Here is a 16,109-nt window from a genome sequence, read left to right as displayed (position 1 = left end):
CCCACCCCTAGCCCCGCCCTTTAGTCCTAAAAGGCCTCTCAGGAGAGGTATAGAGGCTTAGCCCTGTCTTGGGCTCTTGGAAGGAGGCTCCGTCCCCTTCCCTAGCTCCGCCCTCTGTGTCCCAACAATCGCCTCAGGAGAGGTATAGATGCTCAGCCCTGTCTTGGGGTCTTGGAAGGAGGCCCCGCCCCCACCCCTAGCCCCGCCCTTTAGTCCTAAAAGGCCTCTCAGGAGAGGTATAGAGGCTTAGCCCTGTCTTGGGCTCTTGGAAGGAGGCTCCGTCCCCTTCCCTAGCTCCGCCCTCTGTGTCCCAACAATCGCCTCAGGAGAGGTATAGATGCTCAGCCCTGTCTTGGGGTCTTGGAAGGAGGCCCCGCCCCCACCCCTAGCCCCGCCCTTTAGTCCTAAAAGGCCTCTCAGGAGAGGTATAGAGGCTTAGCCCTGTCTTGGGCTCTTGGAAGGAGGCTCCGTCCCCTTCCCTAGCTCCGCCCTCTGTGTCCCAACAATCGCCTCAGGAGAGGTATAGATGCTCAGCCCTGTCTTGGGGTCTTGGAAGGAGGCCCCGCCCCCACCCCTAGCCCCGCCCTTTAGTCCTAAAAGGCCTCTCAGGAGAGGTATAGAGGCTTAGCCCTGTCTTGGGCTCTTGGAAGGAGGCTCCGTCCCCTTCCCTAGCTCCGCCCTCTGTGTCCCAACAATCGCCTCACGAGAGGTATAGATGCTCAGCCCTGTCTCACACTCTTGGCAAGAGGCCCCTTCCCACCCCTAGCCCCGCCCTGTAGTCCTAAAAGGCCTCTCAGGAGAGGTATAGAGGCTTAGCCCTGTCTCGGGCTCTTGGAAGGAGGCCCCGCCCCCTTTGTAACTCCGCCCTCTATGTCCCAACAAGCACCTCAGGATTGGTATAGATGCTCAGCCCTGTCTCTGGCACTTGGGAAGAGGCCCCGCCCCTCCTCTGGCCCTGCCCCCGTGTCCTAATAGGTGCCATCACTGCCCTCCTGGATCACTCCACACCCACCGGGGGGCGGTTGCGCCCACTTTGGTTTAAAAGCTTCCACCAGACTCCGAGGCAGAGAGTTCCGCTGCTGAACAGCTCTTCTTACAGCAGTGGTTCTCAATCTTCCTAATGCCACGACCCCTTAATCTAGTCCAGCCTCACAGCGGAGACACCCAGATCCAAGCGGAGACATGCAGGCATCAAGCCCCCACCGGTTTGAGCAGGCATCTCGGTTTTCGACAGCACCTCCAGAGACTGGGGTGGCCAGCTGCTGGTCTGCTTCATCAGCGCCGGGGAGCTTTTCGTCTTCAGCGAAGCCGAGGGCGTGCGCTGGGACAACACCACCTGAGACGGAAAGGCACCGATTCAGTTATTCATCCCATGCACAGCCTGCCTGTGTCCTACCAAGGGGATATGCAAAATGTCAATTTTGATTATTTTCTAAAATGGAAAAGTAAGCGTTTGGTTAAATATATACTATAAATATGTATAAAAAACAATTCTGTTCAATGCCGATTATAGCAAGACAGATAGAGGTATATATAGGCTTTCCCATCTTTCGGCATCTTTGGAGGCTGTGCTCGGTTCTGGCCACCGGGGGGTGCTGTCGCTCCATCTCCCTGCCAAACAGCTTTCTTTGTTCGTAAACTTCCCCGCTTTAATGCAGTTCCTATTTACCTACTCACATTCGTTTTTGAACTCTTGTCTGTTGGAGGCTTGATTAGAATTGAATAGCCTTGTGGCTTCAAAGTCTGGCTGCCTCCTGCCTGGGGGAATCCCTGTCTGTCACAATAAAGGCTGCTGCGAGGTGAAGTGCGATGTTGCCGAATTGGCTGTTGCGAGGCAAAATGACCCTCTGTCCTGTTCCTGGATTGGCAGTTATGGGGGAAGTGGTCCTCTGTAATGTCACTGGGTGAAGTGGCCTTTTGGGACATCACTGGGAAAGATAGGTGATGTGTGTGGGAGGGCAGGGAAGGAAGGAAATAGAAAGAAAGAAAGAAAGAAAGAAAGAAAGAAAGAAAGAAAGAAAGAAAGAGAGAGAGAGAGGGAAGGAAGGAAGGAAGGAAGGAAGGAAAGAAAGAAGGAAAGAAAAAAGAGAAAAAGAAAAAAAGAAAGAAGGAAGGAAGGAAGGAAGGAAGGAAGGAAGGAGGGAAGGAAGGAAGGAAGGAAGGAAGGAAGGAAGGAAGGAAGGAAGGAAGGAAGGAAGGAAGGAAGGAAAGAAAGAGAAAAAGAAAAAATAAATAAATAAAGAAGGAAGGAAGGAAGGAAGGAAGGAAGGAAGGAAAGAAAAAAGAGAAAAAGAAAAAAGAAAGAAGGAAGGAAGGAAGGAAGGAAGGAAGGAAGGTAGGTAGGAAGGAAGGAAGGAAGGAAGGAAGGAAGGAAGGAAGGAAAGAAAGAAAGAAAGAAAGAAAGAAAGAAAGAAAGAAAGAAAGAAAGAAAGAGAAAAAGAAAAAAGAAAGAAGGAAGGAAGGAAGGTAGGTAGGAAGGAAGGAAGGAAGGAAGGAAGGAAGGAAGGAAAGAAAGAAAGAAAGAAAGAAAGAAAGAAAGAGAAAAAGAAAAAAGAAAGAAAGAAGGAAGGAAGGAAGGAAGGAAGGAAGGAAGGAAGGAAGGAAGGAAGGAAAGAAAGAAAGAAAGAAAGAGAAAAAGAAAAAAGAAAGAAGGAAGGAAGGAAGGAAGGAAGGAAGGAAGGAAGGAAGGAAGGAAGGAAGGAAGGAAGGAAGAGAGGAAGGAAGGAAGGAAGGAAGAGAGGAAGGAAGGAAAGAAAGAAAAAAAAGAGAAAAAAGAGAAGGAAGGAAGGAAGGAAGGAAGGAAAGAAAGAAGAAGAAAAAGCAAAAGAAAGGAATGGAGAAGGAAGAGAGGAAGGAACGAAGGGGAAGGAAAGAAAAAGGAAGGAAGAGAAAGGAAAGGGATGAGGTATGGAAACGAGAAAGAAGGAATGAACAGACAACTGTGATACAGCAGGTATCTACGCCAGCACAAAATAAAAAGAGAATAATCCAGTCTTTGAAGCTGCAAGGCCATTCCAGGGTGGGAGAAAGAACTCTTGTCTATTGGAGGCAAATGTGAACGTTGCCATTGGTCACCTTGATTGATTGCAGTCACCCAACAAAGGATTCCTCCGGGTAGGAAGCAGCCAGGCCCTGAAGCTTCAAGGCCATTCAATGCTAATCAAGGTGACCAACGGCAACATTCCCACTTGCCTTCAACAGACAAGAGTTCTTTCTTTCTCCCACCCTGGACATTAATCCAGATATATAAACCCCACTTGCAGAGTTTCCAACAGACCTCACAACCTCCGAGGATGCCTGCCATAAATGTCTTTGGCCGTGCCTCATCCGACCTGCATCCTGTGTCTTATCTTTTGTGGCTTTGGAAGAAACGGTTCAGCGAAAATGCCCTGTTGCCTAAGGCCACCTGGGAAACCCCTCTGCGCCAGGCCGTGCCCTGGACTTTCCTTTGCCGGGACAGTCCGAGGCCGGAAAAAATGTCACAACGGAGAACTGGGAGTGACCTCAGAAACCCCCGGCGTCCCTTCTGTCACGGTGAGGTCTTTGCGATGGTGACAATCTTTCAAAGACCAAAACCCAACAATCTGGTGTGATGAAAATGTCAAATGGCACCTCTATTCTGTATTCCTGCGGTGTGTCCACACTTCTCAATGAGATACACCTGCGATTCTAAGGCGCACCCCATTTTTAGAGATGTTCATCTACAGCAGTGATTCCCAAAGTGGGTGCTACCGCCCCCCAGTGGGTGCTGGAGCGATCCAGTGGGGCGGTGATGGCACTATTAGGACACGAGGTGGGGTCAGGGGAAGGGCGGGGCTTCTTCCCAAAAGCCGAGACAGGGCTGAGCCTCTATATCTCTCCTGAGGTGCTTGTTGGGTCACAAAGGGCGGGGCTAGGGAAGGGGGCGGGGCCTCCTTCCAAGAGCCTGAAACAGGGCTGAGCCTCTATATCTCTCCTGAGGCGCTTGTTGGGACACAGCGGGCTGAGCCTCTATACCTCTCCTAAAGGGCGGGGCTAGGGGTGGGGCCTCTTCCCAAGAGCCCGAGATAGGGCTGAGCCTCTATACCTCTCCTGAGAGGCCTTTTAGGACTAAAGGGCGGGGCTAGGGAAGGGGGCGGGGCCTCCCTTCCAAGAGCCCGAGACAGGGCTGAGCCTTTTAAGACTAAAGGGCAGGGCTAGGGGTGGGGCCTCTTCCTAAGAGCCTCTGTATACCTCCCCGAAGGCACTTGTTAGAAAATGGAGGCTGGGTAGAGAGGTCCAGGCCCGTCAGGCACTTGGGAAGAGGCCCCTCCCCCTCCTCTAGCCCCGTCCCCTCTGTCCTGGCAGGCGCCGCAGGGCAGGGACAGAAGCTCAGCCCTGCCTCAGAGCTCGTAACTCCGCCCATCCCAGTCCTGGCAGCCCATTTGTGGCTCCGCCCACCTCCCCTCACAGCCCTGCATCTTGGACAAGAGGAGAGGCTCAGCCCCGCCCCCTTGAGCTGGAGCCACAACTACCTCTCTAAGCCACGCCCCCTTTCCAGGGGGCACTGAGTCATATTTTTTTCTGGAAAGGGGGCAGCAGGCCAAATAAGTTTGGGAACCACTGACCTAAAGGAATTCATTTTGCATTACAGCACTAGAGCTTCCTAGCAGAGGATTGACCGATCCCAGGATCCCACAGCACAGACCAGGGAAGTAATATCAGTGATTTGCAGAGTTGTCATTGCTTTCCTCTGCGGCTGAAAGACAAGGTCTGTGGCTGAGATCCGAACCCAGGTCTTTCGGTCTCCTCTTCCGACACGCATGTTTCTCAAGCAAGGGCTTCCTCACCTTGACCGATTCCTTCTCCTGGGTCCTTTCCCCTTTGGCAAACTCGTACGTCACATAGTAGCTGTAGGTGATGATTGGCGCTTCGGGCCCGGTTTCGACTTCTTCGGAAACGACCGGGTAAGGAACGCCTCGGATTCTGCCGACAGAGACAATCATTTTCGTGTGGCGCCTCAGGAGCTCTGCAAAAGAGAGAGAGAAAGAGAAAAAAAGGTCCAATATCTACCATAAATCTAGAGTTTTATGGCTATAAAGGAACATAAAAAGATCAATAAATTAAAGCTTGAGCAAACCAAGCCTAGAAGCAAAATGATAGAAGCTATCGTACTTTGGTGGGGCCATGGTGGTGCAGCGGGTTAAATTGCTAAACTACAACTCGGTTCAAATCCGACGGGGTGAGCTCCCACTGTTAGCCCCAGCTTCTGCCAACCTAGTAGAACATGCAAATCTGAGTACATCAATAGGTACTGCTTCGTTGGGAAGGTAACGGCGCCTCATGCAGTCATGTCATCCACGTGACCTTGGAGGTGTCTACGGACATAGAGTAGAACAACTCCTTTCCAAGTAAGTATTGTACAATTAAACCGGAAATAACACTTACAAAGCAGGAACAGATTTTTTTTCTATTTTTGAGGGCTGGGCTTAGCACAGCAGGCTAAAATGCTAAGCTGCAGAAAATCCTGCTGATCAAAAGGTTGGCAGTTCAAGCCCGGGTCGGGGTGAGTACCTGCTGTTAGCCCCAGCAGAAATTACAAGTAGATAAATAGGTACTGCTTTAAGCAGGAAAATAATAAATGGTGCCCATAGGACTTTTCAAGGCAATTCAAGGATGTCTAAGAATGACAAAGCTCCTCGGCATGGAAGATAAAGTGACCTCCGCCCCCGGTGACCGGAGCCGAGCACAGCCTCCAGATGCCGGAAATGGAAAAGATGGGAAAAGCCTTTACCTGTGTTTATGTATAGTCTGTCCTTGTTAATTGTATAACGGCATTGAATGTTTACCGTATATGTGTTCTGTAATATACTGAGTCCCCTTGGGGAGATAGAGTGGAATATAAATAAAGTATATTATAGTTATTTATATTATATAATTTATATTATTATTAATATTAGTAGGCCAAATCTAAATTTATTTAATGCTTAGACCATAGGTCTTTCGCATGCAAGACAAACAAACAAATACATGAAAGCCAGACTATCAAATACAATATAAAACATGCCATTTAAAACCCTATATAAATCATTAAAACATTAAAATGCTGCAAATATCAATGTCAGGATATGCCCTTCAAATACTACATATTTCATGGATTAGCACCAACATAATTAAAAACAATTATTAATATTAGTGTAATAATAATAACAACAACAATAATAATAATAATAATAATAATAATAATAATAATAATAATAATAATATCATCTTGCTTCTTCTCTCCCAAAGGAGATTCATTGTGGCTGAATATGCTGTAATTGTGTTATGACACAGAGAGACTGGAGTCTCCTCTATCTAGCAAAAACTGTAAAGAGAATTCAACGTAAACATCCAAAATAAATAAGCACCGTCTCAACAAACCCTTCAATGTGGAAAGCTTGACCTTGCTTGCAATGCTCCTTCTAGCCTTGCTCAGTCCAAACACTTGTTGTCTTTTGCGTGTGGGATATTTCCGTTGCGGAAGCCCACCATCTCAAGGGGAGGAAGCCTCACCTGGTTCGTGCGCCAAGCCCAAGAAGTACCGCCTCTCGTCCGGGGTCACCGTCATGTCGTCCAGGGTGCAGAGCTGCGGGAGGCTGTCGATGGTGAAGCCCCGATAGACGGGGAGCAGAGAGAGCGGGTTCCCCTGCAGCACCAGGATCCGGAGCATCTCCAGCGTCATCAGCTTGGAAATGAGGCTCAGCAAGTTGTTGAAATTGTTGTAGCTCAAGTCTAGGGAGACCAAGCTCGGCCTGAAAGGAAGAAGAAGAGACGTCTTTCTGGACAAATGGACTCACATTTCCAGGGACACGCACAGTGATCCAAGGATGCCTGCAGGGGAACCCACTCTACGGGCTTTGTTCCTCTCCATTCTCATTTCATTTTGGAGATTTTCCCGACTTCTCCCTCATCCTGAAGCATTCCCGGGAAACCCCTGATATTCCCATTGACGTTTTATACCCCAGGTCAGTTGAAATTAACTCAGTATTTTCAGAAATGTATTATTAATTTATTTATTTACAGTATTTATATTCCGCCCTTCTTTCTCACCCCGAAGGGGACTCAGGGCGGATCACATTATATACATATAGGGCAAACATTCAATGCTCATAAACACATCGAACAGAGACAGAGACAGACAGACAGACAGACAGACAGACAGACGCAGAGGCAATTTAACCTTCTCCTGAGGGGATGTTCAATTCTGGCCACAGGGGGGAGCAGCTGCTTCATCATCCACTCTGATGGCACTTCCTCATTCCAACATTGTAAATTAGTTAAACTTGCCTCCCCACTTTTATAAGTGGTACCTTATTTCCTACTTGATAGATGCAACTATCTTTTGGGTTGCTAGGTCAGCAACAAGCAGGGGCTATATTTTATTTTTAATTGACGGGTGCTCATCCCGCCACGGGCTGGCCTCGAACTCATGACCTCATGGTCATGGTCAGAGTGATTTATTGCAGCAGCTGTTTACCAGCCTGCGCCACAGCCCGGCCCGAAATTGAATGTCTCCCTATTTGATCATCAAGAATCAAAACAAAACAGGAAAATCTCAATACACTTCCAGAGATCTTTTTCTGCCCCCTTGCCTTTCTGCTTACACTAAATCAGTTGTTAGAATTTAAGACACAAATTAGACTAGCAGAATGCGAATTGATATGGAATAAAAAATTAAAATATACTGTATATACTCGAGTATAAGCCTAGTTTTTCAGCCCTTTTTTAGGACTGAAAAAAAAAACCCCTCCTCAGCTTATACTCGGGTGAGGGTCCTGGTGGGCTTATATTCAGGTCAGCTTAGACTCAAGTATATATGGTATACAGTAGAGTCTCACTTATCCAACATAAACAGGCCGGCAGAATGTTGGATAAGTGAATATGTTGGATAATAAGGAGAGATTAAGAAAAAAGCCTATTAAACATCAAAATAGGTTATGATTTTACAAATTAAGCACAAAACATCATGTTATACAAGAAAATTGACAGAAAAAGTAGTTCAATATGCAGTAATGCTAGGTAGTAATTGCTGTATTTACGAATTTAGCACCAAAATATCATGATATATTGAAAACATTGACTACAAAAATGCGTTGGATAATCCAGAACGTTGGATACAGCAATTACTACATAGCATTACTGCATATTGAACTACTTTTTCTGTCAAATTTGTTGACAAATAGGTAAAAGGCGCCTCTGAAAACATGTTGGCAAATTCAACCATGGACAACAACCTCCTCGATGTGGAAAATGGAAAAAACAGCACCTCCCCATGGCCTCCAGATAGATGCCGGAGATGAAAAAGTGGGAAGCCTTGCCTCTGTTTATGTACTGTCTGTCTTGTTAATTGTGTAACGGCATTGTCATATATGCATTCTGTAATCTGCTCTGAGTCCCCTCAGGGAGCTAGAATGGAATATAAATAAAGTATATTATTATTATTATTATTATTATTATTATTATTATTATTATTATTATTATTATTACCATCATCTTCCTATGTCTATCTGCTGGAGGACCTAGAGATTCTTAGAAAAGTGTTCTTAGTCCCGTCCCCACTTTCAATGGGATTATATGCCCCAAGACCCAGTGAATGTGGTGGCCTGTCTATACATCAGGGCTATTTTTGTCTTGCGGTTACCAGAAATTGGCCGTGAGGTATCGCTCCTCGGGTGAGCCCAGCTCGCAGTTGTAGCCCAGGCCAAGGTGCTGGAGGGATGGTGGCGCATGGGCACACAAGTCCTTCAAGCTGTCCACTTTATTCCCACAAAGCTCCAGCACCTGTTAGAGGAAAAGGAAGTGGGTTAAGGGAAATATTTAAGTATTTTGCTTCTGAGTTCTACTTTTATATCTGAATATGTCCTGTGTGTTTTCAGATCTCTCTCTGCTTGTGTCAGGAGATGAGTGCTTGGAGATTTTTCCCTCTCTTTTGAACCCTAGAGAGATGAAGTTAGACAGAAGCTCAGACAGTTATTTACAATTAAGAAGTGTTATTATTTTTGTAAATAAACCCTCTGTAACTTTAAGATTGAACTCTGCATGTTTGCCTTTTAAGCTCTAAATTCTGGGGCCGGGCTGTGGCGCAGGCTGGTGAGCAGCCTGCTGCAATAAATCACTCTGACCATGAGGGCATGAGTTCGAGGCCAGCCCGTGGCGGGGTGAGCACCCGTCAATTAAAAAATAAAAAAGAGCCCCTGCCCGTTGCTGACCTAGCAACCCGAAATATAGTTGCATCTATCAAGTAGGAAATAAGGCACCACTTATAAAGTGGGGAGGCAAATTTAACTAATTTACAACGTTAGAATGAGGAAGTGCCATCAGAGTGGATGATGAAGCAGCTGCTCCCTGTGGCCGGAATTGAACATCCCCTCAGGAGAAGGTTAATTTGCCTCTGCGTCTGTCTCTGTCGGTTCTATGTGTATATGGGCATTGAATGTTTGCCCTATATGTATATAATGTGATCTGCCCTGAGTCCCCTTCGGGGTGAGAAGGGCGGAATATAAATACTGTAAATAAACAAATAAATAAATTATTTACAGCCACATCGCACTTCACACTCTGCTTGCTGTGAGCTGAATGCTCAACTATATGTATTCCATTTGCATATTTTTGGATGCTCTGCTATATTTCCCTAACAAAATCCTAACAGTCCCTATGCCGAATGCCAGCAAATGTGGATGAAAAGTCAAGGCACACACCCAGCAATCATACACTCACTGGCACCATCCGGAGGGTGCAAGTTTGTGGAAGGCAAGTCTCCTACACACACAAAGGGGATTGTTGCCTTTTAATGCTTCAGTTTACCTTCAGCGTCGGCGGGAGATTGGTGGAATCGATTCTGCTGATTTGATTTGCACTCAGGATGAGCTCTTCCAAATTTGGAAACTTTAATAAGCCCGCATCGATTTCAGTCACCTGAGAAGAGGAAGAAAACAAGTCAACGTACATCTTCAAGGAGACAAACAGAACGAACCCCTGCCTGACGATATCGACACAACTTGCACTTTTGGCCCAGTTTCTCTGGATCCAACCCAAGATTTTATCATTATATTTTTATATGTGATTTTTTATGACTTGTTTTATTGCTGATTGATTGTTTTATTGCTCTGTTTTTATATTGTTGATGTCCGGGCATGGCCCCATGTAAGCCGCCCCGAGTCCCTTCGGGGAGATGGGGTGGGGTATAAAAATAAAATAATAATAGTAATTATAATAATAATAATTATTATTATTATCATAACGAAAAGAAAATCTCAAGCCATGGTTTTATGACCAAACTTCTGTCTGGCATGAAAAGAGACCAAATTACAATCCAAACTAGAGGTGCAAAATGACACAACACATTGAAGTCCATAATCACACTTAATACAAAACGGAGTCCTGAGTCTGAACATGCTCAGTATAATTACATGTCTATAACCACCCCCACCCCCCAAACACACACACCAAAGAGGTACAGTCAAGATGGCAAATCAACATACAAATAGAATACGGGTTAGCAAATACAGTAGAGTCTCACTTATCCAACGTTCTGGATTATCCAACGCATTTTTGTAGTAGATTTTTTTTTAAAACATCGTGATATTTTGGTGCTAAATTTGTAAATATAATAATTACTACATAGCATTACTGCGTATTGAACTACTTTTTCTGTCAAATGTGTTGTATAACATGATGTTTTGGTGCTTAGTTTGTAAAATCATAATGTAATTGGATGTTTAATAGGCTTTTCCTTAATCTCTCCGTATTATCCAACATATTTAATAACTTGTTAACAAGTTGAATAACTTGTTTTATTGTTGATTAATTGTTTTACTGTTATGTTTTTATATTGTTCGTGACCTGGGCTTGGCCCCATGTAAGCCGCCCCGAGTCCCTTCGGGGAGATGGGGCGGGGTATAAAAATAAAATTATTATTATTATTATTATTTTATTATAACACAGCAAACAAGATAGATATGCTGGATTTCATATCACAAAATCACAAGTCGAACACTTCCCAAGTTAGTATTATTATTATTATTATTATTATTATTATTATTATATTATAATATTATATTATTATTATTATTATTATTATTATTATTATTATTATTATTATTATTTTATTATGACACAGCAAACAAGATAGATATGCTGGATTTCATATCACAAAATCACAAGTCGAACACTTCCCAAGCGTCTAGGACTGTGTGATGTATTTTCGGATGATGCGTGCAGATCCCAGTAGGGTGGCCTTTTGCAGTTGGCAGATCGTAATTTATTATTGTTATTGTTATTGTTATTATTATTATTATTATTTTATTATGACACAGCAAACAAGATAGACATGCTGGATTTCGTATCACAAAATCACAAGTCAAACACTTCTCAAGTGTCTAGGACTGTGTCGTGTATTTTCGGATGATGCTCGCAGATCCCAGTAGGGTGGCCTTTTGCAGTTGGCAGATTGTGATTTTGTCAATGTCCATTGATATTGTTGTTGTTGTTATTATTATTATTATTATTACTATAATGAAAAGAAAATCTCAAGACATGGTTTTATGACCAAACTTCTGCCTGGCATGAAAAGAGACCAAATTACAATCCAAACTAGAGACGCAAAATGAGTGGACTGCCCTCAACAACAACAATAATAATAATAATAATAATAATAATAATAATAATAATGTGTTGTCGAAGGCTTTAATGGCCGGGATCACAGGGTTGTTGTATGTTTTCCAGGCTGTACAGCCATGTTCCAGAAGCATTCTCTCCTGATGTTTCACCCACATCTATGGCAGGCATCTTCACAACCTCTGAGGATGCCTGCCATAGATGTGGGTGAAACGTCAGGAGAGAATGCTTCCGGAACACGGCCAGACAGCCTGGAAAACTCACAGCAACCCATCTATACATCATTGTATAAAGATTTTTTTCCCAAGTCATTTCAGTGTAAATTTCGAACTCTTTGTCTTTCCACTCACGTCTTTGTTGATGATCCGGAGGGAGCGGAAGTAGGAGAGGATGAAGCTGTCTTTAATGATGTGGGGCCAGTGCACGGCTAGCTCTCTCAGGTGCTGGTCAATGGCGCCGCAGTCGCGTGGAAGAACCCAAGGCGAGCTGGGACTTCTCAGAAACTCAATCAGCGCTTCGGTGGTCTCTTCTTCCGGCGGTGGAGGCCCACCGCGGAAGGGCGGCTTGATGGGAAGGGCGGCATGGCTGCCAAAAGCTTTGGTGGTGCTTGGTGGGAAGCGGGACTTGTTCTGCACCGGAGACAGGAAGGCCGGGATGCCAAAAGGCCTGCTTGGTGGAACACTCATTAAACACTCATTAAAAATTTCTAGAAGCAACCTACATTGAGATAAGTACGCTTTAAGTATACATTGTGACAGAAGCATCCTTCTCCATCAAGCTTGGATTTGATTAGTTTTGAGAATTTTAGAATATTATGAATGAAACGTTTTCAGCAGCAATGTTGTGTCCCTATACCTTCTGTTATGACCATTGATGTCTGTGTCCATATCTCTATATATAAAAGAGTGATGGCATCAGGGCAGCGGACAAAACAACAAAACTACAGCCCCCCAACCTCGAAATTTGACAACACAACCCATCATTCACGGCTCTAGGTTGATACAACAAAAAGAAAATAAAAATAAAGTCCTAATTACAGGGAGAGGAATAATAGTTTTTATCCAATTGCTGCCAGTTAGAAGGCTAAGCTCTGCCCACTTGGTCTCCTAGCAACCTACTCAGCCCAGGGGACAGGCACAGTTAGGCCTCACTTAGGCCTCTTCCACAGATGATCAGATTTTAACTGGATTATATGGCAGTGTAGACTCAAGGCCCTTCCACACAGCTATATCACCCATTTAGAATCTTATATTACCTGCTTTGAACTGGATTATCTTGACTCCACACTGCCATATAATCCACTTCAGTGTGCATACTAAACATAAAGACAACCATACAACAGACATTCAATACCACCACTACCTCAACAATTTCTCACCAACACGACCAGACAATGCCACAGCAACGCGTGGCCGGGCACAGCTAGTCTATATATATAAAAGAGTGATGGCATCACGGCGACCCACAAAACAACAAAACTACAGGCCCCCCAACCTCGAAATTTGACAACACAACCCATCATCCACGCCTCTAGGTTGATACAACAAAAAGAAAAGAAGAATAAAGTCCTAATTAGAGAGAGAGGAATAATTGCTTTTTTCCAATTGCCGCCAGTTAGAAGGCTAAGCTCCTCCAACTTGGTCTCCTTGCAACCCAATAAAAAATAATAAAAAACACTAAAAATTAATACAATAAAATACTATAATAACAGAAAATAACTAAAAAATAATACAAGAAAATAATAAAATATAATAAATAAAAAATATAACTTACAATAAAATTAATAAAAAATTGCAAATAACGTCAAATAAAAATTACACAACAATTTTTAACCAATACCACCACCACTTTGCCACAGCAACGTGTGGCCGGGCACAGCTAGTCTTTTATAAGGGGTTGTCTTAACCTTCCATTTGCTAGTAGAGCTGAATGACTGTGTTGCAAAATGCTGCAGTCAAAAAGGTGCTTCACCAAGATGAAATGTTCGGAAGCACTGGGATAGAGCAAGGGCAGTTCAAACGGAACCAAACTGCTCTAATTGAGCAGTACAGATACAACGCTAGCTTCGAAGTACAGATACGCCCCTAGCTCAGAAGTACGGACGCACCCCTAGCTTTGAAGTACGGTTTTCCCTCATTTATCACAGGGGTTAGGTTCCAGGACCACCCACAATAAGTGAAAATCCGCGAAGACACTATATTTACGAGGGTTATCCAGAAAGTAGATTATGTTTTGGAATTAAAAATGAACAAAGTATAGGAGAAAACATTTACCATATGCAGTTGAAAGCCACACCAAAATACCACTTCTCAACATAGTTGCCATTCAAATCTAGGCACTTATCATAGCGAGGAATGAGCTTGGAAACTCCTTCCCCACAAAGCTCTGCCGCTTGCGTCCTCAACGCAGCGTTTTGGCGACAATGCGCAGCTGCGGGAAGAGATGACCGGCTGGTTGAGGACGCAAGCATCAGAGTTTTGTGGGGAAGGAGTTTCCAAGCTCATTCCTCGCTATGATAAGTGCCTAGATTTGAATGGCAACAAATGGGCGGCCAGGACCAGGATGGGTGGTTACGAGCTCTGAGTCAGGGCTGAGCTTCTATCCCTGTCCTGCGGCAACTGCCAGGACACAGGGGGCGGGGCTAGAGGAGGGGGCGGGGCCTCTTCCCAAGTGTCTGACGGGGCTGGACCTCTATACCCCGCCCTCGTGTTCTAACAAGCGCCTCAGGGGAGGTATATAGAGGCTCAGCCCTGTCTCGTGCTCTTGGGAAGAGGCTCCGCCCCTGCCCCTAGCCCCACCCTTTAGTCCTAAAAGACCTCTCAGGAGAGGTATAGAGGCTCAGCCCTGTCTTGGGCTCTTGGAAGGAGGCCCCGCCCCCTTCCCTAGCTCCGCCCTCTGTGTCCCAACAAGTGCCTCAGGAGAGGTATAGATTCTCAGCCCTGTCTTGAGCTCTTGGGAAGAGGCCCCATCCCCACCCCAGCCCCGCCCTTTAGTCCTAAAAGGCTTCTCAGGAGAGGTATAGAGGCTCAGCCCTGTCTTGGGCTCTTGGAAGGAGGCCCCGCCCCCTTCCCTAGCTTCGCCCTCTGTGTCCCAACAAGCGCCTCAGGAGAGGTATAGATTCTCAGCCATCTTGAGCTCTTGGGAAGAGGCCCTGCCCCTAGCCCCGCCCTTTAGTCCTAAAAGGCCTCTCTGGAGAGGTATAGAGGCTCAGCCCTGTCTCGGGCTCTTGCGAAGAAGCCCCTCCCCTCCCCTGGCCCCGCCCCCATGTCCTAATAGGTGCCATCACCACGCACCTACGGGTGGTAGCGCCCACTTTGGGAATCACTGACCTATCTCCTTTTAGGGCTGGGTGTCTTTCAACATTCAAAGTCTTCAGTACTCCCAATGGATTGTGACTTTCACAGTACCTTTTTGCCTGTGGCAACATTTGTGCGCACTGTGCACCGATGCCCTTGTGCATGGATGCCCCAGTTCCAAGATTCTGTCGGGACACAACAGGGGCCGGTACAACCAAATCGTAGTGCCGGGCTGTGTGGGGCGGTAGCATTTGGACGAAGGCCACATGGGAATGCTCCAAAGTGTGTTTCCCGGGCAAAGCGCATGGGGGAAAAAAAGACAAGGAGGCTTCAAAGCGCTCCCTTTCTTACCCAGCTCCCAATCCCACAGGGGAACTGATTCAGGCACAGCTGGCGGATGTGTTTCCAAAAGGCGGCGGAGGCACCCAAGCCTTCCATGGCTCCGCTTTGGCAGTTCAAGGCAACCCATGCGTACCGGCAGAGTGCGTCCTGTGTTGCTAGGAGAGGGATTGTTGCTAGGCGACGCCAAGATGACACTCAGCAGCACATGTGAGCATCAGGATGCCTTTGGCTTCCAAAGGAATCCCATTGCAGAGGCCTTGAGGGCCCCACTCATCTCAAGGGGGTCTTGCCTCTGGAGAGGGATGCCGAGAGCTCACGCATGTACAAGACACAGATCTGGGTTTTTCCGTTATCAATAAAACTTGCCATGCCAAGTCTTGAAAGAGTCAGATCGTGTGGCGAGATAACCCAAAAAAATCCTTTGAAATGATTTCCGGGTGTAGGGGAGGGCACGGAAACTGAGATTTCGAGTTGCGCACACAGATCGTGAGCAGATACCAGATTTCTGCAAAATAATTCTCGTTTTCCCCTCCGCTCTCTTTTAGTGCCTCGCACAAATCTCAATCCATATCTCAGATTGACTGTGAGTCATTCGTTCCGACTGCAAGCGAAGTAGGATCGTTGTGAGTTTTTCCGGCTGTATGTAAGCGAAGCAATTGCATTTCTGAAATGCACTGGTATAGAGGAGTGGGATAATTACATATTGGCGCAATGGCTCCTTTTCTCAAGTGGATTCATGCTGAAACTCAGGTTTAAAAGAGACTAGTATTTAGAGTAATATAACGTGGGCGGGGCCAGAGGAGTGGGCGTGGCTTCTTCCCAAGAGCCCGAGACAGGGCTGAGCCTCTATACCTC

General features: G+C 45.7%; 1 protein-coding gene across 9 annotated transcripts in view; it reads right to left on the bottom strand.

The window, feature by feature from the left end:
• The window catches only part of lrrc43 (leucine rich repeat containing 43), a 24,408-nt gene extending 8,299 nt beyond the window's left edge, over positions 1 to 16,109 (bottom strand). The window contains exons 1-7 of one of the 9 annotated variants that reach the window (XM_062958688.1): positions 15,024 to 16,106; positions 11,967 to 12,245; positions 9,805 to 9,915; positions 8,642 to 8,781; positions 6,514 to 6,752; positions 4,809 to 4,987; positions 1,204 to 1,336 (exon numbers count right to left, since the gene is read on the bottom strand). In XM_062958688.1, the coding sequence (XP_062814758.1) occupies positions 1,204 to 1,336; positions 4,809 to 4,987; positions 6,514 to 6,752; positions 8,642 to 8,781; positions 9,805 to 9,915; positions 11,967 to 12,245; positions 15,024 to 15,218 (1,276 nt within the window). In that variant the 5' untranslated portion in view covers positions 15,219 to 16,106. Of the gene's footprint in view, positions 1 to 1,203; positions 1,337 to 4,808; positions 4,988 to 6,513; positions 6,753 to 8,641; positions 8,782 to 9,804; positions 9,916 to 11,966; positions 12,334 to 15,023 lie in introns of all 9 variants that reach the window. The other 8 variants (XM_062958690.1, XM_062958689.1, XM_062958694.1 and 5 more) reach the window with 8 other exon arrangements.

Source organism: Anolis carolinensis, chromosome X (assembly GCF_035594765.1).
Source record: "Anolis carolinensis isolate JA03-04 chromosome X, rAnoCar3.1.pri, whole genome shotgun sequence".
In the NCBI taxonomy this organism is placed as follows: Eukaryota; Metazoa; Chordata; class Lepidosauria; order Squamata; family Dactyloidae; genus Anolis; species Anolis carolinensis.
This window is presented reverse-complemented; position numbering and strand designations above follow the sequence as displayed.